Genomic DNA, 13,765 nt, shown 5'->3' on the forward strand with positions numbered 1-13,765 from the left:
TGGAAGGAAAACCGGTTCGATGTAAACATCCAGACAAACAGGACATTTGACGTGTAAAATATCGAATTCTTCTTCCGCCATTCTCGATGTGGTTTTCTAACAATTGACCGAATATTATTATTCTATAATACAAATTGTTTGGATTGTTTATTCGTTCAATTATTTCGTATCCCAATCATTATATAATTTAATTTAGATGTTGTAATTGTTAAATTTACATGCTTCGTATACAAGTAATGCTTTATCGTGTCGAAGGGTTGTCCTATTAAATCCCGTTTAGCCTAATAACGCTAACAAAATTTCGTACAAATCGCCTTTCTTCCTGGCGGTACAGATAAACATAAACATAACAGACAAACATCACAAAATTTTGTGATGTTTGTCTGTTATGTTTATGTTGTGATGTTTGATCATTTTGTGAAAATTATAAAAGAAAAATATGTAATAAAATTAAACTAAAACTGGGAAATTAAAAGGTTGATAAAAGAAAAAAAAATAATGCTCATTCAACTGTCAAAAAGCGGTGTAACAATTACTGTATGACAAACAACACTGCATGGATTAGTTACGCTTCTTTTTAACAGTAAAGCCTGGACTCCACATTAACTGAAAACAGAAACTCAGAAACAGAACTGAAACACACAGCGTTTTCATTTCAGTTCTGTTTTCGTTTTACCTCGACGCTTACGTTGAAATGCGCCATCTGTTGATCAGTTGTGTAATTGTCGTAAAGAGTCAAACATGGACGACGCTGCGGATTATGCCATGCTTTCTCTGCATTTATTGATAATCTTTGAATTATTTACATATTTTGTCGTACAGACATCTGTATTTTCTAACTTCTTCGATGAATAATTCCAAATCTATTTCTTTCTTCGTCCATTTCGCTACGCTTTCCGCCATTACGACAATCAAACTACACGCGACTAGGCGTCACAAATCCTTGCGTTTTTATTGACTGCAGCACGACAGAAGTGCGGAACGAAAACGGAAAAGTTAAATAATTTTTAATTCTGCTTTCAGTCTTGTTTCTGTCCAACTAAACGTTCCAAAACTGAAAGTTTCGTCAGTTTGGCTTTCAGTTTTACGATTACGTCGCGGATTCCGGTAATGTGGAGTCCAGGCTTAACTGTCAATCAACAAGAAACGATATTTATCTGACATACACCAGTCCTCGGGGTGCCTATTGTTTAATAGTTTAAAGACTGATAACAGTTAATTGTTTCGCCAAGACAAGAGTTTAATATCAGACAAAAAGTACAATTTTTACTGCGTTAACATAATATACAGGACGTCCCAAAAGTTTCCATAAACACAAAGGTGAAATGTAATTTTAATCACAAAACATTAAAATGTCAGCATTAAGATTTGTGTCAGTGAATTGGTGGAGTAAGGCAACAAAAAACATAGATGATCTGCCAATAGTGTAACTTCTAGCAGGACTTCCTACGTAGAAACTGCATTCTGTTTAGGTGTTAGAAACCCAGAACATTGGTGCGTGGTGGCCAGTCCATTAGTCAGGTACGAACCAATGACCAACTGCCAGTACTCAATGGTTTTACTTATTCGGCCACTGGTGGGCTTAGTTTTCGTCACTGTATGGAGACTTTTAAGACACCCTGTATATAGCTAAAACAGCACTACATCGTTTTTTTATCTGTTTTCACAGAGCTTAGTTTCCTGTTTTAATAAGTATTGATAACGGCGATTAGTTTCTTCGACTATCAAATTTACAGTTTCTTCCGTAAATAATAACTCGATTATCGCCAATTAGGTGGAATTTTCATATATAGGAGTCGAAGTTGTTCCCGAACCGCTTCTATCAATTACTTAATATTAAAACGAATTATTTAATTTTTTTTTACTAATTTTTTCATCTTGTTTCAGAAAACATTAAATTCACGACATTACAAATTTTAAAATTAATGAATTGTATCGGATTTCATTAAGTACGAGTAGAATTTTCTGCATGTTTTTCAATACTGAGTATGAAGTAGTACACTATATCAAAAGAGAATACAAAAATACTTGTTGGAAAACAGCATAAATCGTACGAATTTTCAACACAATAGATTTTGGCATACAATAAACATTATCAAAGCAAATATAGGGTAAATTATTAATACGAATAATAATAATTGTGTTATTTGAAAACGAAACCAAACTTTCTCTTGTAATTCATTCATTGCTTTCTCCTGTTATTTCTTATCACGCAAATCTCTTCGTAGTTTTCATTCACGAATAGAAGAAAGACGATTAATATCTGTTTTTATATCATATTTAAATCATGAAACAGTAAACATCATAATTATTTTTCTTCAGGTGTATACCTTTATTCATCAGGTATCACATACGTAAGCCGTAGATATGTAGTGATATATAGTGCATATATAATTGAATAGAGTGAAAACGTCATAAATCATGAAATTACATAATGAAAACTTTGTTAGTAACTTAAGTGTCGAGTGACGTAACTAATTCGTGTCCAAATATTTCAACCGCTTTTGATTTAGTTTCTTTCCTGTACTTTTTCAAATCTTTAACGACTTTACCGATTTCTTTAATCTGCTCAGTTTCTGATCCTCGGTGGATATCGATAGAAGTTGTAACCAAATCGACTAAACCCCATATTACAAATACGGCATTCAAAACACTAAGACCTATTCTTACTGCCAGCCCTGCCTCTTTCAAACCAAGCATGAATAATCTTCCTGTTTCTGAAATCGATTTTACGATCCGATCAGCAGAAACTGCTGTTTTAGCGATATTTGCAAGAGGTCCTGCTTGTAGTACATTCCTTGACGGTGTAGCTTTGATTATATTCACCATATTATTATCGTTCATAACATATTTGACTAATTGAATAATGAGAGGTACTTTCAACATAATTTCTTTATTCGGCGCCATTTCTTCCAGTTTTGAAAGAGTTGGACACCAATCATCTAACGATTTCTGTGTGCTCGTATTCACATTTAGTATGTAATCGTCTAATAAAAATTTCAGTATTTGGTAATGTTCTTCGTCTAATTCTTCTAACAGATTTTGGAATCGTGTGAAAAGTTGACTGTATTCACTTGCTGTACTCTCTACTTCTTTTGTAAAACTGATATGTGTATTAAATATTTCATTGACTTTTTCATATAAGTTTTTAGAAAGAACATAATTGGCGACGGTGGATCCAGCTGAAACGGCTCCTCCCGTTGTGGCAGTAGCAATTCCCCCAATTGTAAGAGCCAGAGAAGTTCCTGCAGTGATTGGCATAAGAACAATTCCCGCAATGCTGGCAATTGAACCCAAGATAGTAGCAGAGGCACCTGTCAAATTTGCACAGTTTGATCTGAACGAATGCTTTCTCAATTCGTCACGAATACTAAGTAAACTGAAGATAATTTCCCCGGTTTTCTTGTGCCATAATGTATACTTCTGAAAAAGTGTATTCTTCGTATTGACAATTCTTTCCGCTATTTCAATCAAGTTCTTGAACAATTCTTCTTCTACATCTGTAAATAAAATACAATGTTCTAACTGAAATTTAACATGAGGTTAAACCTATATATTGATATCTTATTTATATTTAAGGTGTTCTTTAATGAGTATTCGTGTTATTTGAATGAAATTTATGGCAATTTTGTTTAACTCATAAAGTGCACTCTAGGTTTTAATCTACATAAAAACAATCGATTTTACTACACTAAAATAAAGTGCATGGTTTTCTTTTCGCTGAGAATTACATCTTTTACTTTTAAGGTTATGTCTAACTGTAATCACATAACGAACGTGCTTACGAATATCGGAGTGGACAAAACCACTGAACAGTGATAGTTTGTGAGGTGTTCACGCCTCACCAACGGGCTGGTAGAGCGGAGTTTTCCGTGTTTCTCTCACGTGTTTAATGCTAAAAACGGGCCAGTTTCCCATAGTTCTCTCCGGAGATATTTTCTTTGCATATCATTCATGTGTTACGTTGCCTTGTGCCATCTAAACCGAATCTTATCATACGACTCATTGACTACATCAATTTCATAAGACACAGGCTACACATTGGTTTGCTTAGCCTACTTAGCTGCTTGTAATATAAGTTATATTGTACTTCCGTTATTATAAAATTGCTTTTAAGTTTAAAATTCTCTTATAAAACTTTATTAAAATATATTCACAATTGAAAACATTTCATGTGAAACAAGAAGTATAAAAGGGTTTCTAATGCGTCAAAAAAAGCTATTAAACCCCTCGATTTTATTATTCATTGTGATTGGAAAACTTTATTCTTCACTTTTGTTATTATATAACATATTATTATATGAACATAGAAAGAAATTTTGAGTTTAAATTAATAGGATTAGGGACGAGGTCAATGTACCGGACAGGCCAGGGCGCGGTCAAAAGTAACCGACTTAGTGCTTCTAGATCATACCTATATAGCATTCTTTGGTGCTATAGTAAATATTACTTGAATTTAGTTGACATTCAATCATGTTTACTGTAGTGGCCAAAAGTGAAGCGACCATTGACATATGTATTCAAAATGCGATCTCTATTTTGTTCAACACCTCCTACATAATTAATATTGTAGTAGTTGAAAAGAACACAAAAGAAATGTCAAAATACTCAATTAACTCAAACAGATTTTGTGTTAAATCTGATTTAGAAAAGAAAAACGAAGTTTTTATATTTTACACTGTGTCAAAAGTAGAGCTACCAAAGGAAGTATGCAGATTTGTCCAGTATTTTTAGGACAAAATATTAGTATTTTGTGGCGTAATCAGAGCTTCTGATTGCTGCATCACATCTCTGTTCCATTGAATCAACTAAGTTGTCAAGCATGTATTTGGGAGTCTCATATCATGCGTTTTGAATGGTAGACCACAATTCATCCGGATTCGAATATGTATGCTGGCGTATACGGCGTTCAACTTCATCCCAAAGATTTTCTATTAGGTCTGGCCATGGAGCCATGTCTTAAGATTTACCCTTTTCCGTAAAAGCCATTGCTTTACCAAATTTGGTCTGTGTTTTGGGTCGTTGTCTTGTTGGAAGATCCATTTCCTTGGCATTGAACGACGTGCATGAGGAAGCATTTGGTTCTGAAATATGTCCCGATAAACGGTTCGATCCATTATTCCATAAATTTTACCAATTGGACCGATTCCCTTTGCAGAGAAACATCCTCATAGCATTATGCAGCCTCCACATGCTTTATTATAGGAATTATGTATTTTGGATCATATCACTGGTCGTCTGACATATCGTATACCATCACTAGAGAAGACATTGAATTTATATTCATCACTCCACAACACCTTGGACCCAAATATATGCTTGACAACTTAGTTGATTCAATAGAACAGAGATGCAGTGGCGTGCCGTCATTGGAAGCTGTGGAAGCTCCGCTTCCCTTGTATTTTCTAGAATATAAATCCACATTGCGCGATTATTTTCATATTTGAACGTACTTTGAATTACTTGGAATTAATATTTTATTATAACCGCATTATGTATTTATTACAGATTTCTATATGAAATCTGTAATAAAACACATAATGCGGTTATAATAATAATAAAATATCTGTAATAAAATATATGTGAAAAACAACGATAAGATGGCTATTGTACGCCGTGTGTCGACGCGCAAAAAAAAAGCAGTTTCTCGTCTATTGTGCCAACCTGTAACCAGTACCACTTCGGATTTATGTCCTAAACCATGTCCCTGACGCCAACGGACGAAGTTTCCCTTACAGACTTGTCAACGCCACTGTCCCGGGGCCACCTTCGATCGACGATCGAAGAACCACGTCAACGCCCAGGACGTCCGAACGGCTGATTGTCCTAAAGCAAACTATTTTGTACATAGTGTATGTTTATTTTAGATTAAAATAAACGGTTGTTGTCAGATACTTGTCGTCTTTGTTTCCTCTGCCACCACGCACGTACGAATGGACCCTAGACCATCACTGACGCTCAATTAACTGATTGCTCCTGGAAGTCGGCTTCTTATAGAAATCAGCTTCCGTATCATCAAATGTCACGGCACGCCACTGCAGAGATGTGATGCAGCAATTAGAAGCTCTGATTACGCCACAAAATACAGTCAAACCTGTTTTTGTGCGGTCTTTTTTGTGCGATTTGTTTTGTGCGGTTTTTTTTGTGCGGTATATGAAAATTTCAATCAAATTGGAACATAATTGACTCCTGTAAAATTTTTAAAAAACTCTATTGGTTGTTTTCTATGACATCAGCAGGTTTTTTCATTTTTTATTCAGAAAAATTTTTTTCTCGTACGTTTATTTCGGTCCCCTCTTATTTTAATAGCATAAAAACCTTAAATATTATGTTATATTTGAACAGATGCGGTAAGTTAGCTCCCCTCCAGCTTTAGACTGCGGGTGTGAAATTTCACCCCTTGTTAAATGAAATAACACTTCCTGCAGCTATATTTATCAAATAAAATCATTATTTAACGATTATTTTTAACTTTTTAATGTTAGATTCGTATTTAAGTAGAAATAATTAATTAATATAAAAATTAAAATTCTTAGAGGATTTTTTCTCCATTAGGTGTTGCAGAAAAAGGCCCAAGGAGTTAAAAAAGCAATTCCTAGTTATTTCGTACGGTTTCGAGTTATTTTCTACGTGAGACTTTTTTTATGCGGTCCCTATTCACCGCATAAAAAAAAATAGTTTTTTTATTGTGTTGCGAAAACTATTTTTTATAGCCACTCGTGAAGTTTCGCGCGATTTTTTTTATGCATTTTCTTTTATGCGGTCCCTATCCCCCGCACAAAAACAGGTTTGACTGTACTAATATTTTGTCCTAAAAATCCTGGACAAATCTGCATACTTCCTTTGATGGCTCTACTTTTGCCACAGTGTAAAATATAAAAACTTCGTTTTTTCTTTTGTAAATCAGATTTAAAATAAAATCTGTTTGAGTTAATTGAGTATTTTGACTCGTTTTTTTTTGTGTTCTTTTCAACTACTACAAAATTAATTATGTAGAAGGTGGTGAACAAAATAGAGGTCTCATTGTTTTAAACATATGTGAAGGGTAGCTCTACTTTTGGCCACTATTGTACAGTACATCAAAAGAGGAAACAAAAACAAACTGTATTGTGTATTGCAAATCGTCTAAATCCCTTTAACACATTAGTTTTAAACAAATCCTAAAAATTTGATTTGTCGCCAAACATATTTAAATACTCGCGACACATTATTTCCACAACTACAACATATATGAAAACCCCAATCACTACGAATATATTTACACAACGGAATGACTTTACCTCGGTATAACACAATTTAGCCAGGTTTTAAACACACTAACGCTTTATTTTCTCCCATTCATATTATTAAATGCCCTCCTTCCTTATTTTCAACAATATCAGCAGTCTTTCTTTTCAGAAAATTTTCCTTCTTTTCATAATGTTTCATTTGGCTTACCAGACAAAATAGTATGTTATATAAATCATTGCCAGATATTTGAAACTCTATGAAAACAAACTAATATTAAATTATTCAAATTCTGCATTAAAATACAGAATCTGCACATGACAGGACGAGGGTCCTGGGAAGTGGAAACGTCACTCGATGTGGCTAAAGGGGCTCTAGTACACAAATACTTTTTCTACATTAAGATCCTCCCATGCATAAGTTCTTTGTATGTTACTATTATCAATAGAATAGTTACATTGTTCAGATAATTATATACGTAAACATATAAATATGCAAATAAATATAACGTTTATCGTAGTAAATGTGCTTTGCAACATTTTCCAGTTCTTTAAAATAGTCTCCTGCGTTCTTAATTATCCGCAATTAACAGAGACCAAGATTTAAACAATTCACTCTATTCGCCTATTTAATTTGGTTCCAATCCCCTTTCAGACTCACAGCTCCAGTATCCAAGGTTGTTGTATCTTTCTACCCAACTTCACATTTGCGACACTTTTAATGATTCTGCAAATGTGATCCACGTGAGTCAAAGAATGACCCCCGAGATTTTCATATTTTTAGACTCGGGGGCCTTCAAACGTCGTTAAATGCAAAAAAGTAGGGTTTGTATGTAGGTAGGATGTTAATGTATGAAGCTTAATAACACCCATGCTTTTTTTCGAAAATTTTGCAAAGATATTCGTGAATTAAAGGATTGATGCTATTAAATTTCCGTGGTTAAAGGTCGAAGAATGGGAGATAAAATGGGATCGTGTGTCATATCTCGAACTGGCATTCTCTATCTGTATCTCGTATCGATTATTAAGGAGGTTATTGCGTGATCGCTAAAGCTTTTTTGCTTCACCATACGAAATTACTCGCGAAGAGCTGAAAAGAATGCTTTCCGAGAGGTCTTTTAAGGATAACTGGCCGCTATTCAGGCGTTAGAGACGTGGAGAGAACCCGAAAATTTACTGGCTATTAGCGTTTACAATTTGTTTTTTAAAATTGTATCCACCTTCATAATTAAGCATTTTGCCATTTTATAATACTATATGAACCCTGAGATGCAAAATAGTGAGAAAAGAATGAATATAAAATGCAATTATAGCTGAAGACCTTTCGCTTCGGTTCTAATGTGTTAGAATAGCCTACACGACAGCCAATATCTAGGATAAAGAGCTAAAGTGACGTTAATGTTAAAAACCAACAAGGGTCAAACTAAATTTGTAAGTAAATTTATTAGTTTTGTTTTAAATAATATATAATAATTATATTTCCGTATCAGCTATTTCTGTTACCGCCCACGTGTGTGTAGGGAATTCTAGAAGTGACATCACGCTCGACATGTTCCTCGCCGGTCAGGGAAATTTCCCTACGTCAGTTGTCGTATGAACTAATGTTCCCGCGCTAACGATGCCATTTTAGCATTTCTAATGTCGGTTCTTTTCTCGTAGATGGAATGTATTATGGTGAATTAAAGTAATTCACTTTAATTCACCACTTCGATCAAAGAAGAGTTAATATCGACGAGTGCTTGCATGTTTCTTAACCCAAAGTTCTATTCAGTGCCGTAATTAAAGCGGTACCGGCGGTGCCCAGACACAGGGTTCAGACCCGGGAAGGGGGGCGTAGAAATGACCTGGACCAAGTTTTGGGGGGTAGTTACAGAAGCTCGCACCGAACGCATAAAAGGCTAGTTACGGCGCTGGTTCTATTATCAATTTATTTCGTCGACAATCGTCAATGCTTTAGAGTGTTGGCAATTATACTATATACAATCATTTGCTTATATTTTTCTTAATGATGAGAATGAGAATTATACTAATCTACGTATTCTAGCTTACATTTTAATCGATATTTATAAAGTAATTTAATATATAATGCATCTACTTACGAACGTTCTCTAAGGAAACCGCCATTATTATCTACACTCCTTCCGGGAAGTGTACGTTCCTTTGGGAAAAATATCCGGTTACATGTAAACTCTGGAGTAAAAAAAAAAGGATTTTCTAAGTTTATATTATTAATTAAAACTGTAAAATATTACCGTAAATATTCAAATACATCACGATTTTTTCGATCCAATACACTATCTCTATAGATAGGGACCAAAAAAAAATGGTAAAAAACATAAACTTCTATTGGGTATAAAATTACGAAACTTGCTGAGATCATAAACAACATCCAATAGAATGAAAATATGCATTGTTTGAGTTATTTCGAAATGTTACGTCTCATTTTACACGGTTACGGTTTGCACGATTTTTCTATGAACGTAAATCGAGGGATGAGCGTATTTTCATATAATAAGAAACACAGGCATAAATAACACTCCTCTCGAGACGAGAGTAAATGTTTTTTTATATAGATTCTATATTCACCACTAGTAGGTTTATGTGCCTTAATTATTTAAAATATCTTTCGTTTTTATATACTGTACAGTGCGTGAGTATACAAAGTTAAATAAAGTTACACACAATAGTATATTTATAATAATACAGCTATAAATAAAAACACACACAATAACACAGTTATCATTTATATTTATGGCGATTCTTGTGTCACTAATATCGTAATAAACTAATTATAGTATATTTTTAATTGAATAACATAAACGTTTAATATTCACATGGCTGAAATAAAGTATTATATTTTCTGCAATGAGTCTAGGAATTCTTTGTAACGGGGGATTATGTGGGACACAACCACTTACATGAACATTCGAGATTAAACAGGGTTCATTAAAATTTTCGAAGAGTAGCAAACGGTTTTGATACAGTGAATCTGAAACGACGGTAGCTATGCATGTAAGGATGCGTATTATAATTTCACTAGAGGTATCGATAAGACGGCCGGATGGCCGAGCGTAAAGTGGCAGCCCTACCGCTCTGGGGACCCGGGATCGAATCCGAACGGGTCGAATAATCCCCAGGAATTTTTCCGGGGGTGGTCCGTTCGGATATGTCGGGCCCCGTCCCTCACCACCCGGTCGCTCCATTGTGGGCCTGGCCGAACCCATAATGGGCCTACTAAAAGAGGCCCTCTTAGTGCCCACAGGACGGAAAGAGTTAAAAAAAAAAAAGAGGTATCGATAAAATAATGAAGTGTATTTACGTATAATCAATACTGACTGTCGTCAAGGTGATTACAATGACTGTTAGAAACTATTCTTGTAAATACCAAGAAATTTTCTATAAAAGTGAAACTTATTCTCTAAAACATGAAATATTGTTACTTAATAAACATAGTTAAAATCGTACCATCAAAATTTGAGAACGAACTCAATACCATAAGCCATACAAAATACGTGCTAGCGACCTTGGGCCATAGCGCGACATGGCTTTGTCGCGCACGCTCTTGATACGACCTTATATCTCGAAAACGAAGTCATGGACCCCATTTTTTATTATATTTTTGGATTCCTCATCGCAATTAATGGAAATGGCAAAGTTTAATTAAAATCGATCGAACAGATTTTGAGAACGAACACAATTCTGTAAGCCACATAGAAGAGGCTTCGTTAACGCTCCGCATCAATAAAAGATAGGTTTGGGGCTCCTATTGGCGGGGCACCCAGGGTCGTGCCGTGCTATGAAACAGAGAGGCAGCGGCATCAGAGGGCACTGTAAGGGGACTACATAAGCATCAATTAAGTGGCGGCATTTCGAAGACTTGCATCATACTGAGAAAGCCCTGGGACACTAGGCAATTTCAGACTAACGCGCCACTGACTGAATACCCCTAAAAATTAAAACAGTTTCCCCCTAAGTTTTGCTCATTATGCAGTGCATAAAAAAATATATATATATATATATATATATATATATATACATACATATACCGGTATATTGATATATTATATTAGACTTTTATACATCCATAGAAACGCAAACTTATAATTTAGGGCTTAGGCGGCGTGGGAACAGCTAAGCAAAAGCATGACGTGATGAAGCGGCCTGGATCTAGCTACGAAATTCTAAAAGTCACTTGACTCGTGACTTTTAGAAGATCCCATTCGTCGCCGAAACTCCGCTAACCAATATGGAAAGACGTTACATTTTTCCCCTAAATTTCTTTCCACTTTGACGATTTTTCCTAGATTTAAGTGGAAAACGCTTCATTCCCCACAGGAAGCATCTTAAAAAATTTCCTGGATGTTCGAGTCAGTTCAGCTAATTATAAAATCGCAGATTGAAAATAATTTTTAAAAAACGAGCCACTAGTTAAGTGTTGCCACCTGTGCGATTGTACAGGTGGCAACCTGAAGGAAAGTAACGTCACAGTGTCGCGCATGTCGACGAGAAAGGCGGTCGTTTGCAAACAATGGAACGTCCGTGATTTCGCTGGTGTTTATTTTCTCATCGTTAACTTAAGGAAATAGACAGAAGCAGGATGATTAATTGACATCGTTGATTGATTAGCAAGATTTTATATCAAAGTTTTCTAAGCATTTCGATTGCAGCATAAAGAAATTTGATACAGTATTTCTGTGTTCAAAATGGCCGGTAAGTGTCACTTTATTTTACCATTTTTATTTAAATTTAAAAGAAAAATGAAATTCTTAACTTTTATTAAATTTTAATATGCAAGGAATCGACTGGGAAAGTGTGAGGATCAAGCAGGAAATTAAGGAAGAAGTTGTAAATGATCCATTTCAGGATGACGTGAGAGACAGTAAAGTGGGGATCTATACGGGTCTGGAATTAACCGAAGATATCAAGGATATCAAAATCAAAAAGGAGTTTGAGATGAAATACAAATATCCCCTAAAGCAGGTTAAAATTGAGATTAAGAAATGTGACTTTGAAGAGGAGCAGGTGAGTTGAGATGTTATTGTCGTTTTATAAGTTTCTAAGGCTCGCCAGTGGCCAAGCAGTTCCATTCCCTGAATGCTGGGAGTTCGGTTGTAGGTTTGTGCCTGGTCACTTGGAGTTTTCCAGGTTTTCTCCGCGTCTGTAATGCCGAAATGGGGGCCGGTTACCCTTAAAAGACGTCTCGGAAGGCATCCTCTAGGCAGATGGCTCGAGTGTTATGCCCGTTACTTAATGAAACAAACAAACATAAGTTTCTAAATTTGACGGGCCTTGCTGACAAGTTTTGTCGAGTGTTTCCATTAAACGGTCTGATGTCGTGTTTTGTATAAGAAAAAAATGCTTGCGTAAATGCATATGATACGTGTGTCATTCGTTAATCCATCTATATTAAGGCAACGGTGAATCCGCAAAATTTACTTGTTTTTTTGAAAATCGTGATGTTGGTTTGTTGAACATGCTGGTCGTGGAGATCACTGAACTCGACGGTCTAGTTAGAGACGTTGCTTTTTTGTGATTGATTCGATCATCAAATATACAAATGTACCAATTGTCTGTATTCGCAATCCAGGATCGAGAGTTATGAATTACCATAGAAGTTATCCGATACACATTCACATACATATCTGCATATCACACTGGGATAACACTAAAATAAGACTCTCTACAACCAATGACTAATACATTTTTGTTATTATAAGTGTTATTAAACACTTATTATCAATAGCCGTACTTTGGACTGGTTATTGATTATAGAGTCCTATTTTAACTTTCACATACTAAAAGTAAAGTGAATGATAATTGGTTATAACTTCTAACTCAAACTTTTGGTCCACAGTTGTGAATACAGCCTTATATGATTAATTTTTTCCTTCTCTGAAATTGCATTATTTATTCTGTTATTGGGTTTAAATAAGAATAAAGAGTACTTTAAAAATACAACTTAAACATAAATTACTTCATGATTTTGGAATTTTGACTCACTATCATTTTGTGTTAACAAAGATATGAACTTAATCTCTTCAAACGAGTCACTTTTATCAATTTAATAAAGATTCTTTAATATTTAACTTAAGTCTAACACAACTTATCTTTGGTTCCACAAGGTTAATGGTGCTTAATGTTTCCTGAGATTAAACAAAAGTAAGTACAGAGTAGTTAATCATATTAGTACAAATTGTAAAGGTGAGAATGGCATTTCTCACTTTTTGCTTGTGTGAGCCAGTATATTTGTGGTGGTTGTGTGATCCAAATGCTTATAATATAAAATTAAAAAAAAAAAACTTAGTGCTGGGGTAACACTATATAATGAATTAAATTATTCATTATTGATGATAACTTCTACCTGTGAAATGTGTTTTGCCATTGCTGTTACAAACATGATGTCAGTTCAAGAATTAATATTGCGGACTACTACTAAAACATGAGACAAGTTTCGGCACTTAATCATTGATGTCGTGTTAATGTAGATTCAAAGAAAACTTATTTTTGCAATTGAACATGAGTGTAGTTTTTATGAATAG

At 34.8% G+C, this 13,765-nt stretch overlaps 1 protein-coding gene across 2 annotated transcripts in view; it reads right to left on the reverse strand.

Moving 5' to 3' along the window:
* Window positions 1–1,950: 1,950 nt before the first annotated feature.
* Window positions 1,951–13,765, reverse strand: part of LOC136980572 (apolipoprotein L4-like) — a 31,476-nt gene continuing 19,661 nt past the window's right edge. For both annotated transcript variants that reach the window (XM_067276709.1, XM_067276710.1), the window contains exons 2-3: window positions 9,326–9,416; window positions 1,951–3,500 (exon numbers count right to left, since the gene is read on the reverse strand). In XM_067276709.1, the coding sequence (XP_067132810.1) occupies window positions 2,455–3,500; window positions 9,326–9,350 (1,071 nt within the window). In that variant the 5' untranslated portion in view covers window positions 9,351–9,416 and the 3' untranslated portion in view covers window positions 1,951–2,454. The remainder of the gene's footprint in view (window positions 3,501–9,325; window positions 9,417–13,765) is intronic.

The sequence above is a fragment of the Centruroides vittatus genome, unplaced genomic scaffold, assembly GCF_030686945.1.
Source record: "Centruroides vittatus isolate TY-2023 unplaced genomic scaffold, ASM3068694v2 contig_711, whole genome shotgun sequence".
NCBI lineage: Eukaryota > Metazoa > Arthropoda > Arachnida > Scorpiones > Buthidae > Centruroides > Centruroides vittatus.